The 26,282-nt window shown below is 31.3% G+C and overlaps 1 protein-coding gene across 3 annotated transcripts in view; it reads left to right on the forward strand.

The window, feature by feature from the left end:
* LOC128999785 (opioid-binding protein/cell adhesion molecule homolog) overlaps nt 1-26,282 on the forward strand; it is a 474,641-nt gene that overhangs the window by 251,571 nt on the left and 196,788 nt on the right. For 2 of the 3 annotated variants that reach the window (XM_054426458.1, XM_054426460.1), the window contains exon 1: nt 6,600-6,855. The exons of the other annotated variant lie outside the window; for it this stretch is intronic. In XM_054426458.1, the coding sequence (XP_054282433.1) occupies nt 6,615-6,855 (241 nt within the window). In that variant the 5' untranslated portion in view covers nt 6,600-6,614. Of the gene's footprint in view, nt 1-6,599; nt 6,856-26,282 lie in introns of those variants that run through there. 3 annotated transcript variants of the gene reach the window in all.

The following is a 26,282-nucleotide window of genomic DNA, read 5'->3' on the forward strand; positions in this document are numbered from 1 at the left end:
ATTATGGATGTTCCAGGTTTTGACATCAGGTGCGATTGATTTTGGACCAAGATGCCTTTTTTCGTTGAGCCAAAAATAACGCTCAACTTGTAACTTGTGGATAAACATGATTATGTCGAATAACATGTTGATGTTAGTTAGTAGCAAGACCAGAGTATTGATAAATCACATTAAAAAAAAATACTACTGGCGTGGAAAAATCAAAACAGAGCTCTTGAAATCTGTGTTAGCGTATGACAATTGTATTGAAACGAAAATGTTGAGTGCTGGATTGATGGTATCTGATCTTCCGAATGTTATGAACATATGAAGCAGTTGTTACCATAGCAACCAAAATGGTAATCATCAAATGTTGTTTACTTTTTCTTTTCTGATTTTTCATATAACACAGTTACCTCTATTTCAGCATTTTGTCTTTTTATATTCTAATATTTCCACTCGAGTCATCCCATCCCGTTCCAGCTCTGACTCGACCTAGTAGTGATAGTAAAATAATGATGTGATAATCAATACAAAGACCTAATAAGGTTGGAAATAAACAGATATGATGAATATTAACTTGAGATGTAACAAATATTATGTATGTAAAACTTCACTTTTTAAAATATTAGCGAGTAAAATAAATGTTTTCAACTATGAAAGTTGATGACATGCTGACCAAAAGCGTAAAATGGTTGACTACAGGCTTTTCTAAATAGTCGTAGTCGATTGCCTAGCTAATTTAAATATAGCACTTGCCAACGACATTGTATCCATTACGGAGATATCGTCTGTTGCGCGCTCGTCCAATTTCGCAACTCGCCTTGTTTATTACCACTGCAAATGGAAACGGCTCGTCGTCCAATTTTCACGCGAAGCTCCGGTTCCTAATTTCTTGTTTGATTATTCTAATCCTTTGAAAATATGTTTCCACAAACCACTTTCTGTTACCCTACCGGCTTTTTGGCATTTCGTGGGATTTTCAGTTCAAAATCATGAAATAGATATCAGGTGTTGTCTAGTTTTATCGTAGTTAAGTGTAGGATATACGCATAAAAAGTTAATTAACATAATATATAAGAAAATTTTGGTGAATTTTGGTTTTCAAATTGGCCTTAAGTATCGCTTTCGGTGCGTTTACTACACGTGCACTACACGTAGGTGGTAAACATTAAACTATATAAATATACGCTTTAATATATAAGGGTTAAGCGTACACACTATACTTTGGAAAAACCTAAGTACATACGTAAAACACACGGGGTAGAAAGTGTAAACGGTTCATTTAGCTAGCATATACAAAGAGCTTTCCAGAATGTTATGATATTTACGGTTATATCAATTCCTATGTTGGTAGAGTTGCACTATAGCAGCCTGTGTTCTTCCACACTCTTCTTTCTTTCCTTCGTAGACTTCAACATCTGATTCTTGTTCATTTCTCCTTCTATCACCTTAATGACGTGGGGTATACATGTTATACTGGCTTTTAACTGTACATTTTTAAGCCTAACTTCTGTCCGAAATCACACCTACAATTGAGACAAACGCTACATACCAGGAAAAAGATTACTCAGTTGTATTTTATTTGTCTGCACATCCACAGATGTAATTACAGGTCCTTTCCAGAATATAATAGACATGAGTGAGCGAAAAGAAATATTTACCAAGAATTTTGGTTTTGTATAGTAAAAATGTATAACCATATCAGCTCATTTCATTTACATTTATTTTTTTCATCAAATTACTGTGGCAAATGATTTACATGGCAAAATACATAATAACATAAATCCATCTTTTCCTTACGCTACTTAAACTTATATTCAATGATAATCAATGGTTCAACAAAAGTCATAGGACGCAAGGACTATTATTTTATGCATATTGCCAATATCAAACCAACACTCATTCAAAAACTGAAAAACTTTGCCAACAAAGGGCGGAATCACTCCGTTTGTGTGTAACGGAGATTGTAATGGCCGCTTTATGTATCAGTGACAAATGCGTTTTCACTATAATGGACGACAGCCGAAATCCAATTAAATCGCATGACGATATTGAAAGAGACTGATAGCATAGGATAATTGACATATCTACCGCGTAACCGTAAATCCGTTTTGATTTATTACTTTTTTGCCGATCCTGACGTTTTTCGAAGTAATGTTGACTTTAACGAGTACACGTGATCTTTGTTCCTGGGTGTTTCATTGCTCTTTGTCAATAATTGTACCAAATATATACTATTTGTATACTACTTTTACTATTTTTGAGAGTAATGTAACATATTATATTCTAAGAGTAGGTTATGATTTTAGTAATGCTTTCAATAATTTTATGTTGTATTTTTCACTTTATAACAGCATGAAAAAAAAAACTCCACAGCAAATCTGCGAACTAGTGTAGTTTCAATTTTTCTGATTCTAAGTAATTTATTTCCATATTAAAATAGCATTACATTGAGCAAGTATCAACATTTGCTGTCACAAATAAGGGAAAAGTGTTTTTAATCAATGTTAATAGTATAGTATGAAAGAAAAACATTTTCCAAATCGTATAAAAGTATATTCATTAACAATTGCCATACTGCAATGGTACTATGGTTATAGCTCCTTCCCTGTTCAAAAATTGGCGTCTAAAAGCTTACCCTCTATAATATTTTAGGAAAGCTTTGTTTTACAAGCATAGCCTACCTATTTTTACGACGATGCTGTTATATATTTCTTCTTTTTAATAACGGAAAGTTATTAAATCTGGTCATGTTTACTTTCTGACGTCCACCAATAACTCAATGAGTAATAACTCAATGACAGAAAGCATCTGTGTCTAAGAATCGGCTACGCTAGAGATAGAAACTTGTAACCTTGCGATTTTTATAAGAGCTCCATAACCTGGACTACCGAGTAGCCAGACAAATATTGCTTGACTAAGAACCATGAGTCAGGGATTGGTACCTTTTTATCATAATGTGCTTAAGAATCCACACCTATTCACTGGACTCTCATTGAAAGAAATTCAAAAGCTAACATTATTAGATTGGACCATTGGAACTTATTGAATAATGTTAAGGACATAGTGCGGTTTGGTTAAATTTTATCCAAGGGAGGCATCAAGCATGTATATTTTTTTCTAAAATGCAATAAGAATAGTGTGTGGTGTGTTAATTCTCCAAAAAATAGCTAATCTAGCAAACCAAAAACATAATCTCTCTTAGTAACGAAATGAAATGTTTACACGAAACAAAATTTTACACACGAGTTATATCTCTTTTATTTATAAAATATGTTTGAAACCAATTGGTTATAGTCGAGGTGTGTAAATTAATTTTCTTCGTCGCCTTAGCAGTTTGTTTAGAGGTAGGTGAAATGGAAAATTCTCTCGTCCAATTTTCTCTCGGAAAATCCGCTGTAATCCCACCCTGATTATCCTCATCCGGTCAAAGATATGTTTCTGGATTAACTAGTCCAATCCGGGTTTGAATAAGTTGTATGTTTTAGTTGAAACAATTTAACAGTGCCAGAGTAAATTAAACTGTCTCCTATTACGAAATAGCCATGACAAATTATCACAACAAATAATATACGTGTTTATACTATTTAGTTGGGAATAATTACTTTAATAAAAAAATATTATATGACCATGTAGAATTTTTTTAAACTTTAAATATTCGTACAGTAAGTACAATTTTAAATTTACGTTATAATTTTATAAGTTAAAAGTTATAATTGGACAAAATATATTTGCTTACGTTAAATTTACAATTTGCAAAGTTATTTGGGTAAACAACAGAGGGTTTTTGTGATAAGAAAAACATTAGATTCAGAAATAAATTAATACAATACATAATGTTAATATTTCTTGAAAACATAAAATATTTCTATTAAATTTACCTTGAATTACCATTAAATTTTATAAACATAAAACATGATACATATTATTTAAATGAAATATATCGAAACTAAAGGAAAGTATGTTTAGAGTTAATCCTTACTCTTTTTCAGGTAAAACCCTTTACAACAGCTGCAACACTTGTAAAACAATGTACTGCATTTGTTGAGAGCTTTTCAAACGACGTAAAAGTATGTTGAAAGGAAAAAATAACAAACAATAGGTACAGTTGACTTCTATTTTGTAACTGCCGTTTTCCGTTAATGGTTCGCAATGGAACCGATAATCGAAGTATGTAATGGAAGCTTTTGTGGCGATGACGAATGGGCTTTGAGTACAATGGACCACAGTTGAAATAATTTAATGAAATTAAAATTGCAAGAAATTTTGTAAATTGTATTAATTAATATTCTTAGGTAAAATATAGTAGATCGTCCCAAAATAATATGCAATAATGTAGTGTAAAAACTTGTGACAGCTATTTTGGTGCGCTCAGATTTCGGGTTAATGGGTTTATACAATGAAATGCAGCCTTTAATTAATTTATATTAAACAAGTCTAATCTTTTATCTACCAGCTATAATTATTTTGCAAGAATCAATTCATTGTCCAAACTACCATTGTATTCGCTCGTCCTAAATTTACTAAGGACAATAGAGAATAAAATATGAGAACTATAAAACAATTTTTGTACCCATACTACTCAACTTTAGCTGCTCCCAGTTTCCAAAATTATTCCAATAGATTTACTTTCCTAGCACTTCATCTACTTAGCTCGACAATGTATCTCAATTGTATAAAAGTGGAAGCACCAAGTAAACCATAAATTATTTAGCTTCGCCAAAATATCACATTTTCCACTAGAACTACCCTTCTAGCCTCATCTATTTCTCAGATCCACTTCACTTGGCGATGCATCTCACGGAGATCGAGTACTGGTAAAAAACTGCATAAATAGTTTATTTTTATTTATGGTTACATAAACACTAATGGGCTATAAGGGAGTTTACCGCAGGGAGACCGACGGTCGGGTGCCTAGGGACAATGAAGGCCAGGGTGGCAACCGAGGGGTGGATATGGCCTACAGTCACTTCCCCTCGGCACACTAGCTAGATGATACTCTCCGGGCCATTGGCTCACAAACAATTCAGAATAACTTATCGTCTATTCTCCACTGATCGTTGAGGCTGTGAGCCACCGTGTAACATAAATATTTATAAACTGAAGGGGCCTTGGCGTCAGGAAATGTTTCTATAACAATCCTATGTTTTCTGGGGACGTTATATGTTGGTGGTGACTGAATGATCGTTGGTCACTTATTGTTGCATTGTTGTTAATAATTCGATATGTTGATGGTATAATGTTCACACTCTCATTATAAACGGAATGATTCAACCACTATTCATTAGCGAAATTGAAAACTTGTCGAAGGTGATTTTGACAGGTTATTAAATGAAAACTATTTTCGTTTACCAACTTCGTTTTTTTAAATAATGTAATATGATGAAAAATCATCACATGAGCAAAATGTCTCCTTTAATGCGTTACTTCTATACAAATAAATAGCTTTAGCTAAGGCCGAAAGAGTAACTTTACGCCCTACTGATGGGACATACTACGTTACCATTTATTTCAAAGGCTGGAAGTTTGTTTTATTAGAGACTCTGCTTAGCTTTATGCAATATAGAAAAGCATTAAAAAACGGGAAAACATTTTTTAATAATATCCTGAAGCTACGGGCGAACAGAGTTTTTAAACAAAAATAGAAACTGCGTGTACTAAATATGTCAATTATTCATTGCAATGCCTATTTATATCACAACGTATCACAGCGTTAAAGTAAACATTTAATCCTATGACTGAAATGAAATAGTTGGTAGCAAGGGCTTCTATTGTGAATAGATACAATTTGTTACAATCATACATATAACATGGTATAATTTGTCATTTATATCATGCGATACAGCTGCAGTATTATGCACGACGAATTAAAAAGTCGACAAAACAATGGAATGTGTCGAGTGTAGTAATCACTTATTCATATGGATTGTGATTAATTGTTGCGTTATTGTTGATTCGATAAGTTACTAGGTGTTAAATTTTGATCCGATAAAGTGTATGCCTTGACACGAGAAGTAAATATATACTACAAAAAAACTTGACTTTCCAATTCTTTTTTTCAGATTGTAGTTAACTCGATGCATACTAGATATAGTTTGTTTAACCTGCTATCTACGCGACCGCTTATTAAAACAAACTAAATATACATATTCTGCAGGACACAAGCTATTTAAGTATTGCATTTTCCTAAAGTACAATCGATAACAAAATGCTACTACACTTTGGCTAAGTATAGAATTGACTACTTGGTTCCCCTTATTTTTCTTACTTTTTTCAACGCATTACGTTTTGTGGTTCGTATACAACTATTGTGTTTTGTCATTTTTTTGTGTTCGACAAATTGAAAGTAAATCAGCCAGTTATTTAATAACACAAATTTAATAAACAAAACTCACTTAACCGTAGGGCGGGTCGACAATCACCGATTGATAAACCAACTTGATAACATCACCCCTGTAACACGATATCGTGCGGGTTTGATCAATGTGAAACTTGATTTATTAATTAATATGAAATTTCTAATTGCGTCGGTTCGGAGGACCATAAATTAGGGTTTATTGAATAACCGGCACGCAAGTACCATATCGACCACGTTCCTAATGAGCCCCTGTATTAGTCATGTCAAGGTCGTGATGGTGGGGGTAGCGGTGCCGGTGAGTGTCGAGCGAGCGCAGCAAGCGAGCGACAGTACCGTCCGGTTCCTCTGTGTGAGCGTATCTACGTCCGTGCGTCTGTCTGCCGGTAAAAACACGTACGTCATGGCGGTCGCTAGGTTACCTTCGTCTGTGGATGTTTTGGTATTTTTAGTGTTTTTTGTGACTGTCTCCTGTGTTGAAATATTGTTGGATGTGCCCTCAATGGATTATAGATCAGGTTTGTTTTGTTTTCTTTTTAATTTTTAAGAAATATATGTGAGTAAACATTTTGTTTGTTTGAAAATATATGTTTGAATTTTACTTTTGCTAACTAGATTTATTAAAGAATAACAACATACTCAATGAGCTGAATTAATTAAATTTTTCAAACTAAATTTTATAATCCCTATCGTGTATGGTACAACTAAAACTTCAAGGTTAATTTTATTCGGCCAACAAATCATCATGCAACAATTTTTCGTGTTTAAATAGTACAACCTGTTACTATTTGTTGATTTGACCCCACGCGCGTTTGAAAAATCACTGCCACCCTCTATTGTTGTTAGGCCTACTTCCATTTTGAAATCTTTTTATTGTTATTAAGTATTATACGTGTACAAACACGTTAACATACTATTACAATATCTTTACATTCAAAACCAGTTTCGGTGATTAATTTAATGTTCCCTCCTAGCTTATGAATTGTTAGTTAAACTATTGCTAAATTGTTAATTTATAATACAATATTTTTAATAAATATAAATTTATAAATAAATGAACGTTCATCGCACGTACAAAAATAGGGCGATTTTTTAAGTTTACCATCGTTTATAAGAATAATAAAAATAGTAACACAGGTAACACTAATCAACCTAGAAGTCTGCAATAAGAAGCGTTTTAACGAAAATACATCAGGGCTCTGCCCCAGTGGCTTTTAAAGTTCGCGTGTTATATCCTTATGGAGAAAATATATGTTTACATTTCAACACATGAATTGCTTTTGAATCTGCACTATTATATTTTACACTGCTTTATTACACTGCTGGTTATATTTTATTACATTAAATGAAAATATTTACATTGTTTTTGTGGCTTGAAACAGTGTTTTACTGCGTAACAGATTTTTAATAAATAAATGAATAAAAAAAATCAAGAAGTGTAGGCCCTACTAAGGATGATCCCTTAACTTTTTAATTTAAATTTTCGTGAGCGAATCCACGACGGGTTTGCTAGAGTTCCAATATACTTAACAATCTAAATTCCATCTCACTGGACTACGTGTGCAGCCCAAAAATGTTTATTGACTGCAAATGTTTACAAAACTCGTATGATAATCAGCAGACTACATAAATCTGTACTTACATCTGGATAAATCATTTGATTTTTTTCTGCAACATGATATTTTTAGAGTGATCCATCTAAGACATCTCTTATCTTCCTTCATCTTACCTTCATTAAACTCGAAACAGTAAACTGCCTTATCATAATGTAATTAATTATTTAAATACTTAAATTTATTATTCAACTTCTTTCTATGTAGCACAACATGGTCGCAGTTTTATTTAAACTCTTTTAAATATTTGAAAACATCATAAATACGCAAACCAACTATTTTCAAAGCTGGATTTTTTGCAACTTCTGGTCATATAAATAACAGTCTTTTACAACCTGTTTTATCAACCTAATTATTAATAAATGCATAGATCCTGTATCCGACGTTTAGTAAGGCTTAAATCAAACAGCTTAATGTTCCCTAATAAATTCATCTGAGTATAAATACACAGTCTCGACACTGTTTGATCAATATTTCAGCGTAATTATAATATGCCAAATGGTTACGAGCCGAGTGCGAAATGCTTGTTAAGTACTTTGTAACATTAATAAACACAACACGGCCTCATTAATAATCATAATTCCCAATACACCGGAGCATTCATTAGAACTTAATGTCCTTTCCATTATTCAATTAGGGCTTACATAGGCTTCAAACTCACTAGTTTAGACTACATCGGTTTAAGTTTACAAAAGGTGCTTTCTTACTAATAACGTGTTTAACATGATTTTACCCGGCTATTAAAAGTAATGTATTGCATTTATGTGTTAACTATTGTAAATATTGTTATATTTGTCATATCAATAGATGGGTGAGTTAAAAATATTAATGAAATATATGTCACATGGCATCGACACACACAAGAATTGTTAAGATGCATCGAATCAATGCTATATCAAGAACGGAGAGTTTTAAAGTTGTTTAATAACATAAGGTACTCTTCGTCATTACAGTAGCTATACGTAAACTAAAATATAATTTTAACCTGAACTATTGACATACGATACAAGAATATACAAATATAAGTAAATACCCACACTTGCGTTAAAAGTATACATAAGGAGAGGGGAACCCTTATGAAAAAGATTATATATGGCCATATAAAATTTTTTTTATCCGGTTATATTTGGTTTTGGACCAAATATAACCAGATATGATCATATATGAAATCCCCCATATATGGAAATTTTTAAATAAAAAATATATAAATAAATAAAAAAATAACAATTAAACATATTTGCAAATTAAATGATATAAACTATGCATTAAAATTATAATAAAAATTTTAAATTCAAAAAATTCAAAACAAAATTTTCAATCATCTGACTGGGACTCGAACCCGGGACTCCAGCGTGAGAGTCCGCCCCTTTAGCCACTACACCACAACCGCTTCATATCAGTTGGCTTAACAAAACCTATTACGAATGATAGAAGCTGTATTTGGTCTCGTAAAACAAGATGTTTCTTAGACATTTTATGTCATTTGAAAAATTTTATTATTAATATAAAATAAAATTATAACCTAACTACGTGACATTGATATTTGCGGCTGTTTGATAGCAAAGGTACAATTAATTAATTATTAATATAATATTCTCCTTATTTAGGCCTACTACACTTACAATTTTAAAATTATACGTCAGTTTTAAGATTTTGTTGCGTTATAATAAAATTGTACAATAGATGTATGTACAGGATTTTGTCATCCGGGTTCAAATCTGGATACTTTAATTACTTTACTACTAATTACTTTAAAGGAGAAATACCTATATTATCTACTGTACCACATTTCAACTCAATCAGTTCAGTAGTTTGTGCTTGCGAGAACAACAAGAAAATACACAAACACACAAACTTCAAGATTTATAATATAATAAGAAGTGTTTGGGAGTCCAGTTACATAATCCATATGTGGCAACAATTCCTTATAATAATTCCAGTTATTGTCAAAGACTCATTTATACATGAGCAAAAATGGAAAATTTTTATTCCATATATGAGTAATTTAATTCCATACCTGGGAGTCATATATGGCCATATATAGACCATAATTCCATATATGGAGGATATTTATGGCCATATATGGGCAATAATTTCATATATAGAAAACATGTATGGCCATATATGGACAATAGTTTTATATATAGAAAATATGTATGGCCATATATGGCCAATAATTCCATATATAGACTACATATATGACCATATATGGACACCACCATATATGGATACAACCATATCTGGCCATATATGCTTCCATATACGGTCATCAAAAACCATATATGACTTTATAAAAACATATATGGAATTTTGATATGGCCATATATGGCCAGAAATTACTTTTTTATAGGGGAACTAATCAAACAAACTAAATAGTTTGTCGCTCGTCGTGTTCGCTCGTTTCCTCATATATTTGCACACGTGCAACATATACTCGTTATCTATGTCCTAGTTTAAATTTATTAACTTTAAGAATAAGTAAGCCTACCTCGATCTGTTCTGAAAAATTGTAACCAGGAAAATTATTTACATGTTTAATACTTAACTAAGTTATGTTTTAATAGCCGAGTAGTTTTTGTGATGCGTATATTTTAAAATTCACCGGTTCAAATCCATTGCAAGATCAACATTAGATTGTAGCAAAGCTATTGTTTTTACCCTTACAACCCAATAAATGATGTACATATCTTTTAAGGAGACAACGGAAGGCAATAACTGTAGTAATTTAGAAATCCGTATTTTTATATTATACGAAACCTAAAAATGACACTTAATGATGACAGTAACTGGGTTCTGATGGCACAAATCAATTTAATCTACAGAATTAAAATAAATTTACCTAGTTCTTAGGCCAACACAAAAATATTGTAAAGCTACATATAATAAAAGATAAGGTACTATTTAATAATAATATAACAGAAGTATTGAATAAAACACAATAAACAAATACAAAATGAAATATTACGTCTGTAAAAGCAGAGTATTGGCAAAAGAAAGTCTTTGTATGAGAACTACCCACAGTCTACTCCGTGAAATATGACTCTGGCTAAAGTAAAGGAAAAGTTGCTCAGCGAAATCGGTGGATTTCCCATTCTTTTCCGATTCTTATAATTCATATTCTTTATGTGTCTGGAAGGAAGTCCTAATGACTCACGGAGCGGAACTTTGCCAGATATTTCATGTAAGTATTTGGGCAATTGATTCTTGAAAGTTGGTTATTTAGGTTTATCTCTGGTCTCTTTCTCCGACTCTTTTATCCATTTCAACCATTTTCTTTTTGTGTTATTGTAAAACCAGTTTTAGTTTTCCAATAAAGGAGTTGTATACTAGGTTTTTTATCAAACATTTAAATGTGGTTTCATATACATCGATAAACAATACAGATTTTTTTTCCTTATTAAAACCGTTAATTTAAAAATCCCAGTGATCTTACAGAAATAAAAAAAAAATATTATATACCAATTATTTTTTGTTACAATAAAGGTAAAAGTGCGTATTGAAGGAGGGATATCCAAAATGAGAGTATAGTGGAGTGATATGTCTTTTGATTCTGTGGAGCTTTGTTACAAATTTTTTATAAGCCAAAGCACTTAAAGGAAAAAAAAGCATACCTTCCATTCAACTGGCGTATGACGAGTATTGAAGACGTATCTAAAACAATATATTGCGTTAAAATTTACGAATTTGCTCCTTTATTAATGTCCAATATTTATTTAAAAATACTTAAGCAAATATATAAAATGTAAAACCACTTAATTAGCTATTGTTTCATTTCCATTTACAATTATTAATGGGAGCTTTAATATAATCACAAGATAATCATTGATCAAACCAGTGGCCCTTAATGTCTTTGCAAGTACTTTAGTCACTCAGTTATTTAACTAAATTACCATAAAAAACGTTGCAAGAATAAAAAAAAAGTTTAGCTCTGAATTAGCAGTTAAACATATGTAGTAAAAATATTCAAATTCCATTTTAGTACATGGTACGAATAAAATCCACTAGTATGAGTAGATTTATTTTTCCTTCACATATAAATAAGTGTAACATAAAGTGACTGAGCACGTCCGTCGCCTCGATTTCAATGTTCAATTTATACCAATGATCGCCACCCCTCCAGTTCCCGTCCCCCAGACTGCCCCCCTCCATTTCCTGCGCGGCCCCCTCGTTACACGATAATGCCTCACAATAGTCAGCACTTAGTTTCCATGTGTGGATCTCTTTATGTGTTTTTCATCAACTTCCATTATTTCGTTATTTTTAAGGGAGAATGACTCGAACTTCATTGTCCCTTAAAAATAACGAAATAATGAAAACTAATGGTCACTCCTAAAATGGAATCAATCCTTATGCTGGCTGTATATTGGTATTCCAAAAATTTTGAAATTAAATTCGATATGTGTTTTTAGCCATTATTAGCGTAGTGTTACATTGTTTTTAATGTAAATGTTAGTAAATGTTAGTTGTAAATACTGTATTGCTAAGAAAATGAGTCGAGCATATTCCTTTTTGATATAGCCTAAGTAGACTATCTATTTTCTAATACTGTATAACTGTTTTAACAAAAACTTTAATTCTCCATAGGAGCCTAAAGCAATACTAAAAGGACAGTATCGGATTGCAAACCTTAATTTAATGTTTTGTTGTGATTAAATAGCTTACTTCTACTTTGCATTGATTCATATTCAAATGATTTGCACGAACCAAAGGACGGAGCTCTTCAGATGATATTTATAGATTGTGTATATAAAAATAATATTGTTGTCCATACAAAATTGGCCCTTTGAGGTAATTTAAGAGAAAAAAGGTAATCATTTACCATTAATGATTACCTTTTTTCTCTTAAATTACCTCAAAGGACCTTTCTGTTTGTTTTGCACATTTTAATCTGATCTAAAAACACTTTATAAGTTGCTTCACTATATTTTAAATTTTTTAGTCAATTGCAATTGTTTGTGTAAAATATCAATAAGTTGTGGTGGTAATTTTATTTTGAGAACTTACATAATTAGTTGTAGGTGTATGATTTGAATTCAATGTTATAAATGAACCCAGTATTCTACATTTAACCTCATATATCGCTAGTATATAAATGACAAGAGAAATTCAAAGTCTAATTGAAATTTATTTTGAGCTCAGATGAACTATTTCGCCATAATTAAATCAACATCAGAGAGCACGCCTTAAACCAAGCTTCGATTGGAGAATTTATAGTTTAGCAATGAGTTTCCTCCCCTGCATCACTACCCCCTGTCACTTCCGGTGTGGCGTTGGCCATCAACGATAGTCAGCAGAACATACGACTAGGGGATGCTGACTGCGCATCTAAGTGCTCATTGGAGACACAGCAGTCAGAAATAAACAACAGCTTATTGCCCAGTATTTAGTTTTCCAAATAATCTACCAACTTTTCCAATTTTAATTTAGTATAGTTATTCAGTTATGATGAATTCAGTTTAAAACAATACAGTTGTATAGGTTGATTAGTATACAGGTTTAGACAGCTGTTTCACTCCTATAGTAAAATGTATTTTTCTCTATAATAGACCTATATATTTTTTTATACCTAATGGAACGGTCAGTTCATAAATTGGTCTAATTATGCTATCAAGAAACTGTATTATTTAGCGAAAAGAAAAAACTAAAAAGTCACAAAAATGAACAATATATTACGTGATTCGAATAAGAACTTATTTTTCACTGGTTTATTATAGTTGACTGTTTAATATTAGCCTTTTTCCGATAAGAAGTTAACAGCAATGCAAAAAGTATTAAGTAGGCTAATATTAGTATTATGTAGATGCATATGAGACAATTCGAGACTGTAATATCCTGTAGATAATTTGACACCGAATGTTAACCGTTATTTACAAATATGTAGCTTTTGTGTGGATACTTATTTGAATTAGTAAGACAACTTAAAGGGGGCGTACAAAGCTAATAAATAAAACTACTCGTTTGATGAAGAAAATTAAATTTCTTTATGATAAAAATGAATGCAGAATGGTTTATCACATCGTGTAACTATTTCTTATTATTTCAATGAAGTAAAACAGCTTACTGTATGCACGTATCTGTATTGCGGCCCCATAACATTGAGACGTAGATTGCCACACGAGTGTAAGGAACAGATAGAGTGAATCGATTTTGGAAACGAGCGATAAAAGTCATCGAGTGGTGCGAACCTTCACATGATAGCGCCATATACACATGTGCTATCTGCATCTGCTGGTCTCTTGGTTGTACATGGAGCTTGGAACGTAACACTTCTTTACACTTATGTCTAAAACTGAATACAAGAGATAGAATAGATGTTGAGTCTGTTTTAGTTTGGGTCTGGTGACGTCATGAAATATGTTTTTTTACCGCTGCTATGACTATTTTTTTATATTTTCGAATAAATGTGTCTTTTCTACATTCGAAGGAAAGTAGTTTAGTTAGGTTTATTTATAACTTTTTAATTATTTACTTTTTTACAAAATGGTCTAAACCTTAGCCTTGATGCTTTTTATGGTTGAGTTTCTTTTCAAGCACAATTAATTATGTAGTGACTAAAGGCATTTGGAATCAAAGTCAAACTAGCTTGGAATCGTAAACCTGAGCTTTGAATGTAATGACCAAGCTACCAAAAATCGGTTACACAAACAATAATTTAATAATGTAACAAAAATATGTCTAATTAAACATTTCTTTACTCACTGCTAATATCTATTTTTTTTTTTGTTTGAGAAAGATTCTGATTTGATATGGCACTAGTGAACTTTTTATATATTTCAATGAAAGCTATTATATTACCATCATAGTTTGTTCCGTTAGTTATAATTTAAACAACAAATATTTTGAACCCAGATTTATCTGCCTTAAAATTTTACTTGAATACAACAAAAGATTTTATAGGAGTACTCTTAAACAGTTTCCATCGTTATTCTTAACCATAAATCCCAATTTGGCAAATAAAATACATTATTGTCATACAATTTACTAAACCTTGCCTATTGAAACTAGATCCTCTTTGAAACAGCGAACAAAATCCTTAAATAATTTAAAAAATGCCACATTCCCCTTGCAAAATATTTTTTTTATTTATGTACCAACCAACATTAACTGTGTGGATTTGTTCAAAGGAAATGCATTATTCTCACAACATTTTATAAACCTTGCCTAGTTAAACTAGATCTTCTTTGAAACAGTAAACAAAATCCCTAAATAATTAAAAATGCCACATTCCCCTTGCAAAATACATTTTTTTTTAAATACCAACCAACATTAACTGTGTGGATTTGTTCAAAGAAATGCAGTAAAAGCCATTCGACCAGACAATGGAGAGCAAGTGTTGAGTTTGAAGTCAACTGCAGACTTCACAATGGAAACTGTTGGTCGAGTGAAACACTGCTCTTGTTGTTTTTTACGACAACAGCTTTACTGAAAACAAGACACGTTGGAACGATTTCGTTTAAGGTTATGTTAAAATCTGTTCCCAGTGACATGGAGGAGTTATTTTTATCCTGGAGCGTTAAACTTAAGCTATTTGTGTGTTTATTTTCTGGAACTTAAATGTTGTCATTCCGTTCCGAGTTAATATTTTGGTTAACTTTGAAACGTCATATAACTATAGTTTACTATTTCCTAAAAATATATGAATACAAACCGTTTGTGGATGTGGTAAAGTTTTTGACGAAAACAACTTTTACCTACGACCGTTTTTTTAAAGTAGCCGTTTCAGTACAGTTCTTAGAATTGAAAAGTATCTCATAACAGCATTGTTTACTTTCGTAACAGCATAGTTTTACTCATAACAACACGGGTAACGGACCAATGAGGTTCAAGGATTGAGAGAGGAGAAGCAAAATTGTAATGATTCGAAATTCAACTAATCAGCTGTTCAGGTCAATTTAATTGTTGATTGGTTCAATTAGTATTTGATACAATGTTTCGTTGCATCACTGTCAGTGGCAATTAGAGGTTATAAACAAAAACATAACCTCTCTTAGAAGTTATAAGTAGTGATTTTTTGTAATTAAAACACCGTCGTAGGTAAAGTAGTGTACGCAACTCGCGTAAATAGTGTTAACGACACTACCTTTACGCAATCGTTGCGTAAACTACTATAACAATATACATTTATAACGTATTTATACAGTTTAACCTTGACACATTTGATAAAATTAAACTCTCTTCTTGGTGTTAAACTAGTAGAAAACAAAAATACAATAAAATCTTATGTTTTAAAGTGTAAGTCCCGAAACGTTAACTAACCAATACATGTTGGTAAACTCACATGTTATAGGCCTTTTGCGAACTTACAAGTGGGCCAAACCCCTTTTAAACCATAGGCTAACTTCCAACAGAGCATGATAGCTTACAAAATGCATATTTCATTACCAGAAACTCCCTTACAAATATGACCTCATGTGTTATTAATAAAGCGAAAAGCATAGTTCAAAGAGAATAATTGATCAACGGATAATGTATGCTCAAAGATACGATGCTTGTACTTTGGACACAAGATACGTTCTTTTTATCCGTGCTACGTATTACAAACTGTTGGATATTCAACGTATTGATTGCATGAATAAGAAATCATTCACGGGCCCGAAATCATAGCTCTAGCTACAACACAAATCTGTGTAGATAGTGTTTCGTTATTAATTTCCATGGGTTGTACATTGGTAATGGTTTAAGGTATCACTTTATTAATAATGTATATTCAAGTATATTCGTTATAGTATCCAAATAGTTATGGGAAACATTGATAAAACTATATAATTTAATGTGCAGCTAAATGTTGAAGTATTTTTTCAAAATTAATTATAAATACATAAACAAATATTATTCACCATAGCAAAGTTGACTTACGAAAATGTACTATTATTACAATAATTACCTAAATTATACAACATTTGCTTTTTTACGAAACAAGATTGTAGATAATAGGCTACATGTCTTGCAAATAAATAAACGTAAAAAGTCAACCATCACGATGTGTGATTATAATTCAATCAAAAGTATGACCTATATAAAGGATGTATAAAAAACTCAAATGATCTTGAGAGTACGTTTGCATTTATTGTACGGAAATATTATTTATTTAGTACTTCCATAAAGAAATATAGAGTTTATTTCTAAATATTCAAGTTCTGCTTAGATGGACATTTGCACCGGGTACACCAGAAACTAAGGAAGGCATTAGTAGCTAGTGTATATACTTGTAATTATATCTAATTAGGTCCTGCTGGTATAATGGACCCGGATCCTGTAACTAACAGTTGACACCCCTTTATCGTGAAGTCACAAGTTCCCATCATAAATATTACTTTATTTAATTCACCCATTATGACACAAAGTGTCATAAAAAGGGGTTTGATGAATACAAACAATGAAACATACATATACTCAATAACTAGCACTGACAACCTAGAGGATGAAGGTTGTCTAAGAGAAATACTTACGCATTTAATACAAATCCAAAGTCAAATATAGTAGGAGTCTACTAATTTACAAGAATTGTTTGATTCTTTTCCCAACCTAATATTCTTTGCCAGTGACACGTTTATCGAACAAGGGTTGGTAATTTTTCCAATTTTTAAATTTTATTAAATGAATATGTAATGAATGCCTTATTGAGACTCAAATTATACACACAGGTAAGAAAAAAGGACTTTGCAATTGTTGAAAATATATATATTTATTTGGTCCCACAAGCCAATATAAACATTGATAAAGCCTGGTACGCATGTTTCCCGCTACAATACAATGTGGAGTTCTGTAATTGCTGCATTGTTTTGCGTCAATAAAATTCTATGGCTGCAGCAGACAATTCATGACTGATTGCTTCATTCAATCGTTGTTTCTATTGAACTTCCTAAAATAATTTATCACAATGTTGTTTTACATTTGTGGGAATCATGCTATGACCCGTTGAGATTAGATAAAATAAATTGAAATAAAAATGTGAAAAATTAAAGAAGATTTTTTAAGAGAATTGATTATTTAAAATTTTTTTCTAGATATTTAAAATGCTGGGATATATGAATTAAATAAAGAAAAACTTTAGCAGTGGCAAATACCTAACCTGACCTCCTACTGAACACAGCAATATTTATTAACTATGATTGGAAATGCATGATTGTTGTTAAGCTGCGCAAAACGCAACAGATCAAATCGATTTTTAGTGCACAGTAGACAAACCCTACATTTTCATTGGGTTAGGTTAGGTTAGGTTTTTGAGGGTACCCTTCGTTGGATGAATGGACAATGGACAATCAAAAGGCAGTCTAATAATGTAGAAAAATGTAACAGGTTATTGCAACATCATAGTTTTTCCTTTAATTATATTGTTGACAATTGTGATTTAATTTTAAAACATTGTTTGAAGCAATAAATATTTTTGTACAGTTTTACTCAAAACAAATTGCTCAGAAAGATATTGTTGTCTAAAAATGGAAATAGATTGAACGATTATTATTAAGTGTATCAACATACTGTATAAGAAAACATGACAAGTTAGGAGGCTTATAATTCCATACAGTTGGCAAAAAGTGTTAAAGGAAATGAAAAAAATAGTCCTCGCCCTTTAGTCATAATTAAGAAGAGATTTCTCAACATACGTGGGGGATGTGGCACTCCAGGAATGTACGATTAGTGTGGTCAACCATTGGTCTCGGTTTGGCTGGATTAATCCTATACAATCAAAGTAAGATTATATCCAGCCATTAGTGGTGTGTTAATGAAAATCTAATTATAACTCAGCTTTACAAAAGCGTTGATAGTTTTGATTTCATGATACGGGATTGTTTGTATTATAGTACGAATGAAAAAAATGATGCAAAATTCTTGTGCGAGTAAAATTTGATTATGCTATTTTCTAATACGTTTAATATTAGTGCGGTTTAAGGTATTATGTTCGCAAGGTTTACGTACCATGATTGTTTTGTCTGTGTAATGTGGTATTTTCATTTTGCTTCAATTTGTTGAAACCATACAAATAATTATATTCACATATATAAATATAAGAAAGACTTAGGTATTAAAATATTACCTTCAGTAGATTTTTAGTTCGTTGTTAAGTCAGTAGTGCGACGTAATACGAATCTTTTGGGGGGGGGGGGGGGGTGATAACGTAGTGTGTTCAGTGCCCACCACTAAATTGTATCAGTGCAATTTACTCTTATGTACCAGCTGATCTAGGTTTTGCTCGATACGTTCATGTGAATGGGTAGATAACATGTTATAAGAAGCCACAAACCTCATAAATGAAAATGACAATAGCGCTACTTACTTTTTTATAAAAAAAATTACTATCCCAAGTTGAGTAGAAGACCTCACATTTTAAACCTCAAATAGTTTAAATACAAAGAAATTCCTCTCCACTTAATGCAGTAGTTCATACTTCTGGACAATTTTATGCGTTAAACAATACACTGATAATAAGTAGAGTAATAGAATACTAGTTTTATATGACTCTGATCTAATTATTGCATGAAATAACCTGCTCAACACAATAGCTCTGCCAGTACATTGATGTGTTATTTGTATCGGCGTGTGTCAGCCTGTGTAGATAACACTATCAGACCTCTGCACTCCCAACATGTTTCATTGTTGCGGCAGCCCTTTCAATAGCTTTATATCACGTAAAAAATAACTCCTAATCTCCCAAGCCCTTTGAGATCAGCTGTAATTGTGTTTTGAGCTAAAGAATAAAGGGATTTTTTGTAAAATGTTGTTTAAACAAATGGGGAATCTGAAAAGGTTGGTAAATGAATGTTTCTTTTTAATATGTTTTAATTATTCCAGTAAAATAATACGGCGGTTCTTACAGCTATAGCAGTGTAAGTAAATATAATCATAGATTGATATTTAGAGCCATTAATGGGATTTTGTATGTCATGATTATAAGATTATCTATGCTTTTTCATTCAAACAGAAATTGTAAATATTAGTGCAATCATTGGTGGCTATAATTATAAGTTTGAATCTTATCAAAACGTTAAGTACGGGGAAAAAAGTACTATGAATATATGGTAACAATTGTGGAAAGGGTGATTAAGGACTTTAATCTGGTATTGTTGTTTTGATTTTACATTTCGATTTCAACACCTTTTCTCGAATTATTTTAACGTAGATTTAAAGGATCATAAAAGGGTCATAAAAGAACAAAAAGAAAGTTAAATTATTTGTATTGGTGTTTTATGACATAGCAAGCCACTGAAAAGAAATTGGAAGCTCAGCTAACAGGAGTTAGAGTAGAATAAAAATCAAAATTATAAGACTTAATGTGATTTCAAGGTACAGGCAACATGCAATATTAAAGCATACACAGCGGCAGAGCTTTGAATAAGCGATACAGAAAGAACAACTCAAAAGGAATAATTGATTATCGAGCAATACATGCACAAAGGCAGAATATTTAGGTCGGTCTTGTTGTTTCTTACATAGATTACTATGTATAACATGTGTTATAAGCCTATTGACTGCAAGAATTAAACACTTAAAAATATTTTTTATAAACATAAGATTTGTTTAATTAATTGTTATAATTAATTAATTGTTTATTTGAAATAGATTTCGTTTGCCATCATATGTGTAGTGGTTACTGTCAATATTGTTTTGGTTTTTCAGTGAGTCAATTAGAAAAGTTACTTTAAATCAATAAATTTTATCAACCATTTGAAGGACTTAACATGTATTTTGTCTTTCGTTACGTTATACACAATTTTTAAATCTAATACGTTTACATAAGATATTCGTCTTTCTTACTTCAGTACTAATCATTACTGATAGCTTTTAAGTTACCAGTAAGGAAAATGTATTACTTCCTAGCAAATCAGTGAACGTTTCATAAATATCGTGGACATCCCAAAATTACTTTGTTCAAATAGATTTTCATACATAAGTGTTTAATAAAGCTAGCTAAAAAGTAGTTAATGAAACTTAGTTAATAGCACTTCATTTGGCCTTTAATTTTAGTATATTAAACTTGAAAAATGGGAAAATACACATCAATTATGTTCTATTATTATTACTTTATTTACGGTAAAGAAATTTAAAAAAAATCACCAGGATTCTAGTTGTATAGAAAATAAGCTGACGAAAGAGTATACCATCCGTAAACAAGAATTACATTTTCATACAAATTAAACTGCACAGAACTGTAAAAAGGATAAGGGGATCGATTTTATTCAAATACTTTGTCCAGCGTAAGCCGGCTCCGTTGGACAATCCGGTCTGGTTTCATCCGATGTCGGATTATGTGGAATCAAAGATTACCAGGCCAAGCATATTAAACCTTCTACATCCGACGCGGCTCGTGTTGCTCTACCGATTCTACCTTTGCATTTCCAGATAATATTTATTCCTTTTACTGTTATGAGAACATGTTTTCTACATTAATTTTTTTTTTTTCAATTCGAAATACAATTAAAAATATATTTGCTTTTAAATGTTACTTTCAAATATGTGACTTTATAATTGTTAAGTATTATGGATGTATTACTAAGGCTACCACTTTTAATTTTGTAAAAATAAAATTTAAGCTTCAATTTTTATTTTTTTTGTATTTGTTCAAACGTAAATATATATCAACATAATTTGCTTAGAATTAACAAAATATTTACAAAAATACACCAAAAAGTAACATATACTGAGTATCCAGGAAAAACCGAGTCTCTGTGTTTTTCTTTTATAAAGAATGGGGAAATTTTCTAAAGTCCTACTATTTACATGACATCTCAACATAAGTTTATTTATCCAACCTTCAATTATTTTCGCCTACACAAATAAAGTTGATCAAACTAACCAAATAATTTAAATAAACTAAATAACTTTGTTGTCAAATAACATCGGACTAGATTAAACAAATTCAATGCAATATTAAATCCAAAATAATTTACGGTTTGCAGTTTAAATAGAGATAATTGATTATTTCTTGGATTGACAAACACAGTGATTACATACGTGACGTTTGTTTAGAGACCGTCGATGAATATTTGTACTGCTCAGTCGGAAGTATCGGTTTATCAATCGAAACATGATTGGAGCCGTGCTGCATTGCTTTCCAATGACCTGCAGCCGGATTAAACTCATAAATCAGATTACGGGACAAATTAAATGTCAACAAATAAATTTCAGTTTGATATTCAATGATATTCATGGCCTTTCTCGATACCTTATCCGCAATATCAAACCGGGTTTAATAGTAAATTTAATAACTTGAATTATTCTGAAGGAAGGCTAATTTCTGTATATTGTATCGACTGGTGCTATTTAATATCGTTCTTATTATATTCTAGTAACAACAGTTTGGCCCATCTGCAGGTTTTAAGAAAAGTATTTGGAGTAACTTGGAATACTGCAAATCCAGATTTTATTTGTACACAGTCAATTAATTATGCATATGCTATTTTATTATTATGCATCTTTATTTAAAAAAAGACTTCTTCCTAGAAATATTTGACATCATTATTAAGTCCACCTTAAAAAAATAATGGGATTTTAATGCGTTTTAACTGAATCAGACGCAACGTGCAACACCTTCTTCTTGATAATTACATCAATAATTCATCAGGAAGTACTTAAAGCCCCTAATGCTATTCTTGTGTTAGGATTTAGCCGTGCATTTTATATAATCGCTAAGACAAGTGATCGCTTTTTTATCCATCAGGCCCCTCCCACGAAGTACATTTTCAAAAGACGGATTACTTTTCCAGAGAGTCTAAACCGCCAGAAGAATAGAGGGATTATTGCGTTGTTAGATTTTTGTGCATTATATCTCAATAGGTTTCTGACTTGTTTGAAGGAATAAACAAAAAATAAATGCAAATAAATAAAGAAATGAATGCATTGTTACTACCGATACTTCAACGACAAACTTCTTTTGTATAGATAAATATCATAGTTTTCACCGGGTTTTACGTAAAGGTTCTTATTTCTATATTGATAGATTTGATTACAAACGGCTAAATACTCACAACTTTCAAAACGTGCTTCAAGATTGTTGGAAACATATTTACCTAGAATATGTAGTTTTTTGGTTTTTAGTTTTTACCTAGAGATGTCATTATTTGTTCAAACATTTTCCTTAGCTTCTACCCCAAAAAGAAAAACTGTGTACATATTTTTATTAAGTATGACATATTTTGATATCAAAAAATTTCTTAAACATGCATCGTTAAGTAGTTTGTACGCGCACAATCAAAAAAAGTCTTTGAAATATGAAAAAAAATAATAAAAATCAAAATCCTAACTTAAGTAGTTTTTCTTGCCTTAACAACGGTAACTGCAAGTGAATTTAACAAGTCTGAATAATTGATGTATTTGTATTTGTGTCTAAGAAATATGTCGCCCTTAGTCACTAACAAGACTACCTCATCCTACATTCATCCTTCACTCATATTTGGTTTAAAGTACGCACATACTGGCGTCCCCATCTTAAATAATTTATATGATTGATGTTGCTTTATGATCTAAACTGCCCATAAAAGACAGCCAAATAGCTCATCCAAGGGAATTAACATTAACACAGTCTTTCTTTTTTAAATTTCTGGACCAAGAGTTCGAGATACATACACAATACACATGGTCAATATATGCCTGAGTTACAGTAAAAGTTACAATGGTGTTTTCCTCTGACACGATACCGCCTCAAGTAAATCCTACTTGTACAAGTTAGAGAAGATGGGACGTTATCCTACGTCACGCTAATCCCTGTCAGGCTTGGCTAACGTCCCTACGTCTGCGGGAATCCTCTCAAGCAATGTATTGAGGATAGAAAGTAATCATGGCATTTTATTAAGTATTAGTATTTAAATTGTTTGTGAATTTAGTTACACCGTCTTATTGACTTGATTCTTGTTTACTATTTTGTGATCGACACCGCTGTAATTCATGTTTGTTTACAATATTTAAGTATTAAAAAGTAAACTGGATTAGGACTTAGCCAGTATATTTCATAAAATTGCATACAAATAAACTATAAACTTATAAATATATAATTTTGTGTAAAATTTTCTCAGTTTAATCTTCTTAGTTTAGAGTCACATAAGTGGGATGTAAGTGATTTATAAAAAATATTAATCCAATGGAAGGTTGAAATGTTGAGCTTTGATCTTCTTAGATACATCAAAAATATGGCAAAACATATTATATATCCCAGTGTCTTCTCATCCGCCAATAACTGAAGGAAAAAAATCCCACATAGTAAACATGCGTTTAAAACTAACATATATACGTTTCTAAATCCTCAGTTTTCATTCAATCTAGTAGACTAGTACTGTTAAATCCAATCCTCTTTACTTAAATCCATTACTCCTTAACTTAAATCCATTTACGCTCCATCTAATTGAGATTTTTAAATTCATTCAACTCAATCCTGGTTCAACTTTTGTAAATTATTGCAAACAGGCCCCAAATCGAAATAGTTAATTCTATAAATTATCTAAAATTAGCTTATGACGTATTAATTTCTTATTCACTTCTGATGAAAAGTGTTAATTATAACTCTCCGTAACATTAGAAACGTGAGTGTTAAAATAAGTATTTTATTATGTTGGCTTAAGCAGATAATAAGTTAATTTAGAATGTATTGAATTTCTTTGTGAATACTCGTTTAACTATTTTTTTTAAACGCATATCATTATCAAAGAGTTTATCACTATTCAAGGCAAAACTGTTAATATGTCAAAGCGTTAGCTTAGTTTTAATTAAAATGTAGTTGTTTACTGTTTATAAATTTTTGTTCAAGTGTAAATGGCAGGAGTTTATAAAATTATCCAACTTTAGGAACTCATTTATAAAATATATTAGCATAAACCAACATTATCTGAGGTAAAATTAATTTTTATCCTAAATATAATTTCAATATAACATAGTCTATGTACGAGTCACAAGTACATTTTCCCGGAGTCAAACTTATAATCTCGTCAAGTAATCCTATGGACATTAACTCTGACATCTAATTGCGAAGCTTATGTGCTTTGTTGAAACATCTCATCTAATTGCATAACAATGGAGATATCAAAACATAACTATTCAGCACAAACGTTGCTGATTTTAAATATCACGGAGATATATCTACAACGTTCTGTGCCTATTTTATGAAGTTTTATTTAAAGTATAATGTCTATCCGATTTTATGACACTTTAATACCGTTCATCAAAGGACATTTTTTTTACTTATTAACTTGTACCATTTAAGAAATTATTTTTACATGTGCTTTTTAATTTTAATAGACATTGTTTTTTTTTTAATAGAAATAGGCACGCAACTACTGTACAATAGTAGAAAATTAGTATTTAGACAGCACGTTTAACACTTAAACTTGTAAATTCAAGTGTATTCTTTTGTCCTTCCCTCTCATCCTGGGACACTAGGTTCAAGCAGGGAACTGTATTACACATTACTTAAGGCTAGTCCTAGAGTCCTGAACCTTGGACCTTGGGGATCTAAGCGTGAGCTCTACCATTAGACCAGCTCTCTTCCAAAGCTCACTGAAGTAGATTTGGTATGTTATTAATATAAATAATTGTTAAACAACGTCATTAAAACATGAGCATAAAATAAATAAAGTACTGCAGTTTGTATAGCTAGTATTAACTATGCAACGTAAAACTGTACTATTAATTGTTTGAAATATATATTTTTACATCATAAAATATAAGAAATATAACCTTTACTGGCCACCAGAGAAATGTTCACATAGCTTATAGCTAAAACCAAGTGTTTACATATAAATTATAAGACCGATACTTACACGTAATTCAGATTTAAAAGTAAAAATTGTCCATTTACATGTAATTAGGGCGAACACCAGCCAATATTGTGTACTCAGCATGTAAATGAACAGTTTGCATTTGCGCTCCAATAACCGTTCGCCATATCAGTTAATTGGCAACCCGCTGCCTTCTGTTGCGCATTATTTTGTAAAAAAGTCTTAATTACAATCACTTCATGTTGGATTTTAATCTAAATTAAAATATCGCGTTTAGAATTCTCCATAATTTAAAATTATTTAAACGTATTTCGTGATGTTATAAAATTAATATTTATCTAATGAGTGTTGTATAACCTACTAGTTTACAAGAAAATAATATATTATCTCTAAAGCGACTTATTATATAAATAAACACTGTTTATATTGGCAAAATTTGAATAATTAAGCTAAACGTAACAATGTCCTCGTTTTTCATAAGGTATTTATTTTTTACTGAATACAGATACGAAAATAATTTATGATTAAAAGGCGAGATCGTTTCAGGATATCCCAGATACCATTTATCATTGGGCTATGAATTATTGATGTTATATAACAAAAAGGTTACGTTAGATAGTAACCAAG

The sequence above is a fragment of the Macrosteles quadrilineatus genome, unplaced genomic scaffold, assembly GCF_028750875.1.
Source record: "Macrosteles quadrilineatus isolate MER2022 unplaced genomic scaffold, UCM_ALF_1.0 Scaffold_8__2_contigs__length_117827958, whole genome shotgun sequence".
Classification (NCBI taxonomy): Eukaryota; Metazoa; Arthropoda; class Insecta; order Hemiptera; family Cicadellidae; genus Macrosteles; species Macrosteles quadrilineatus.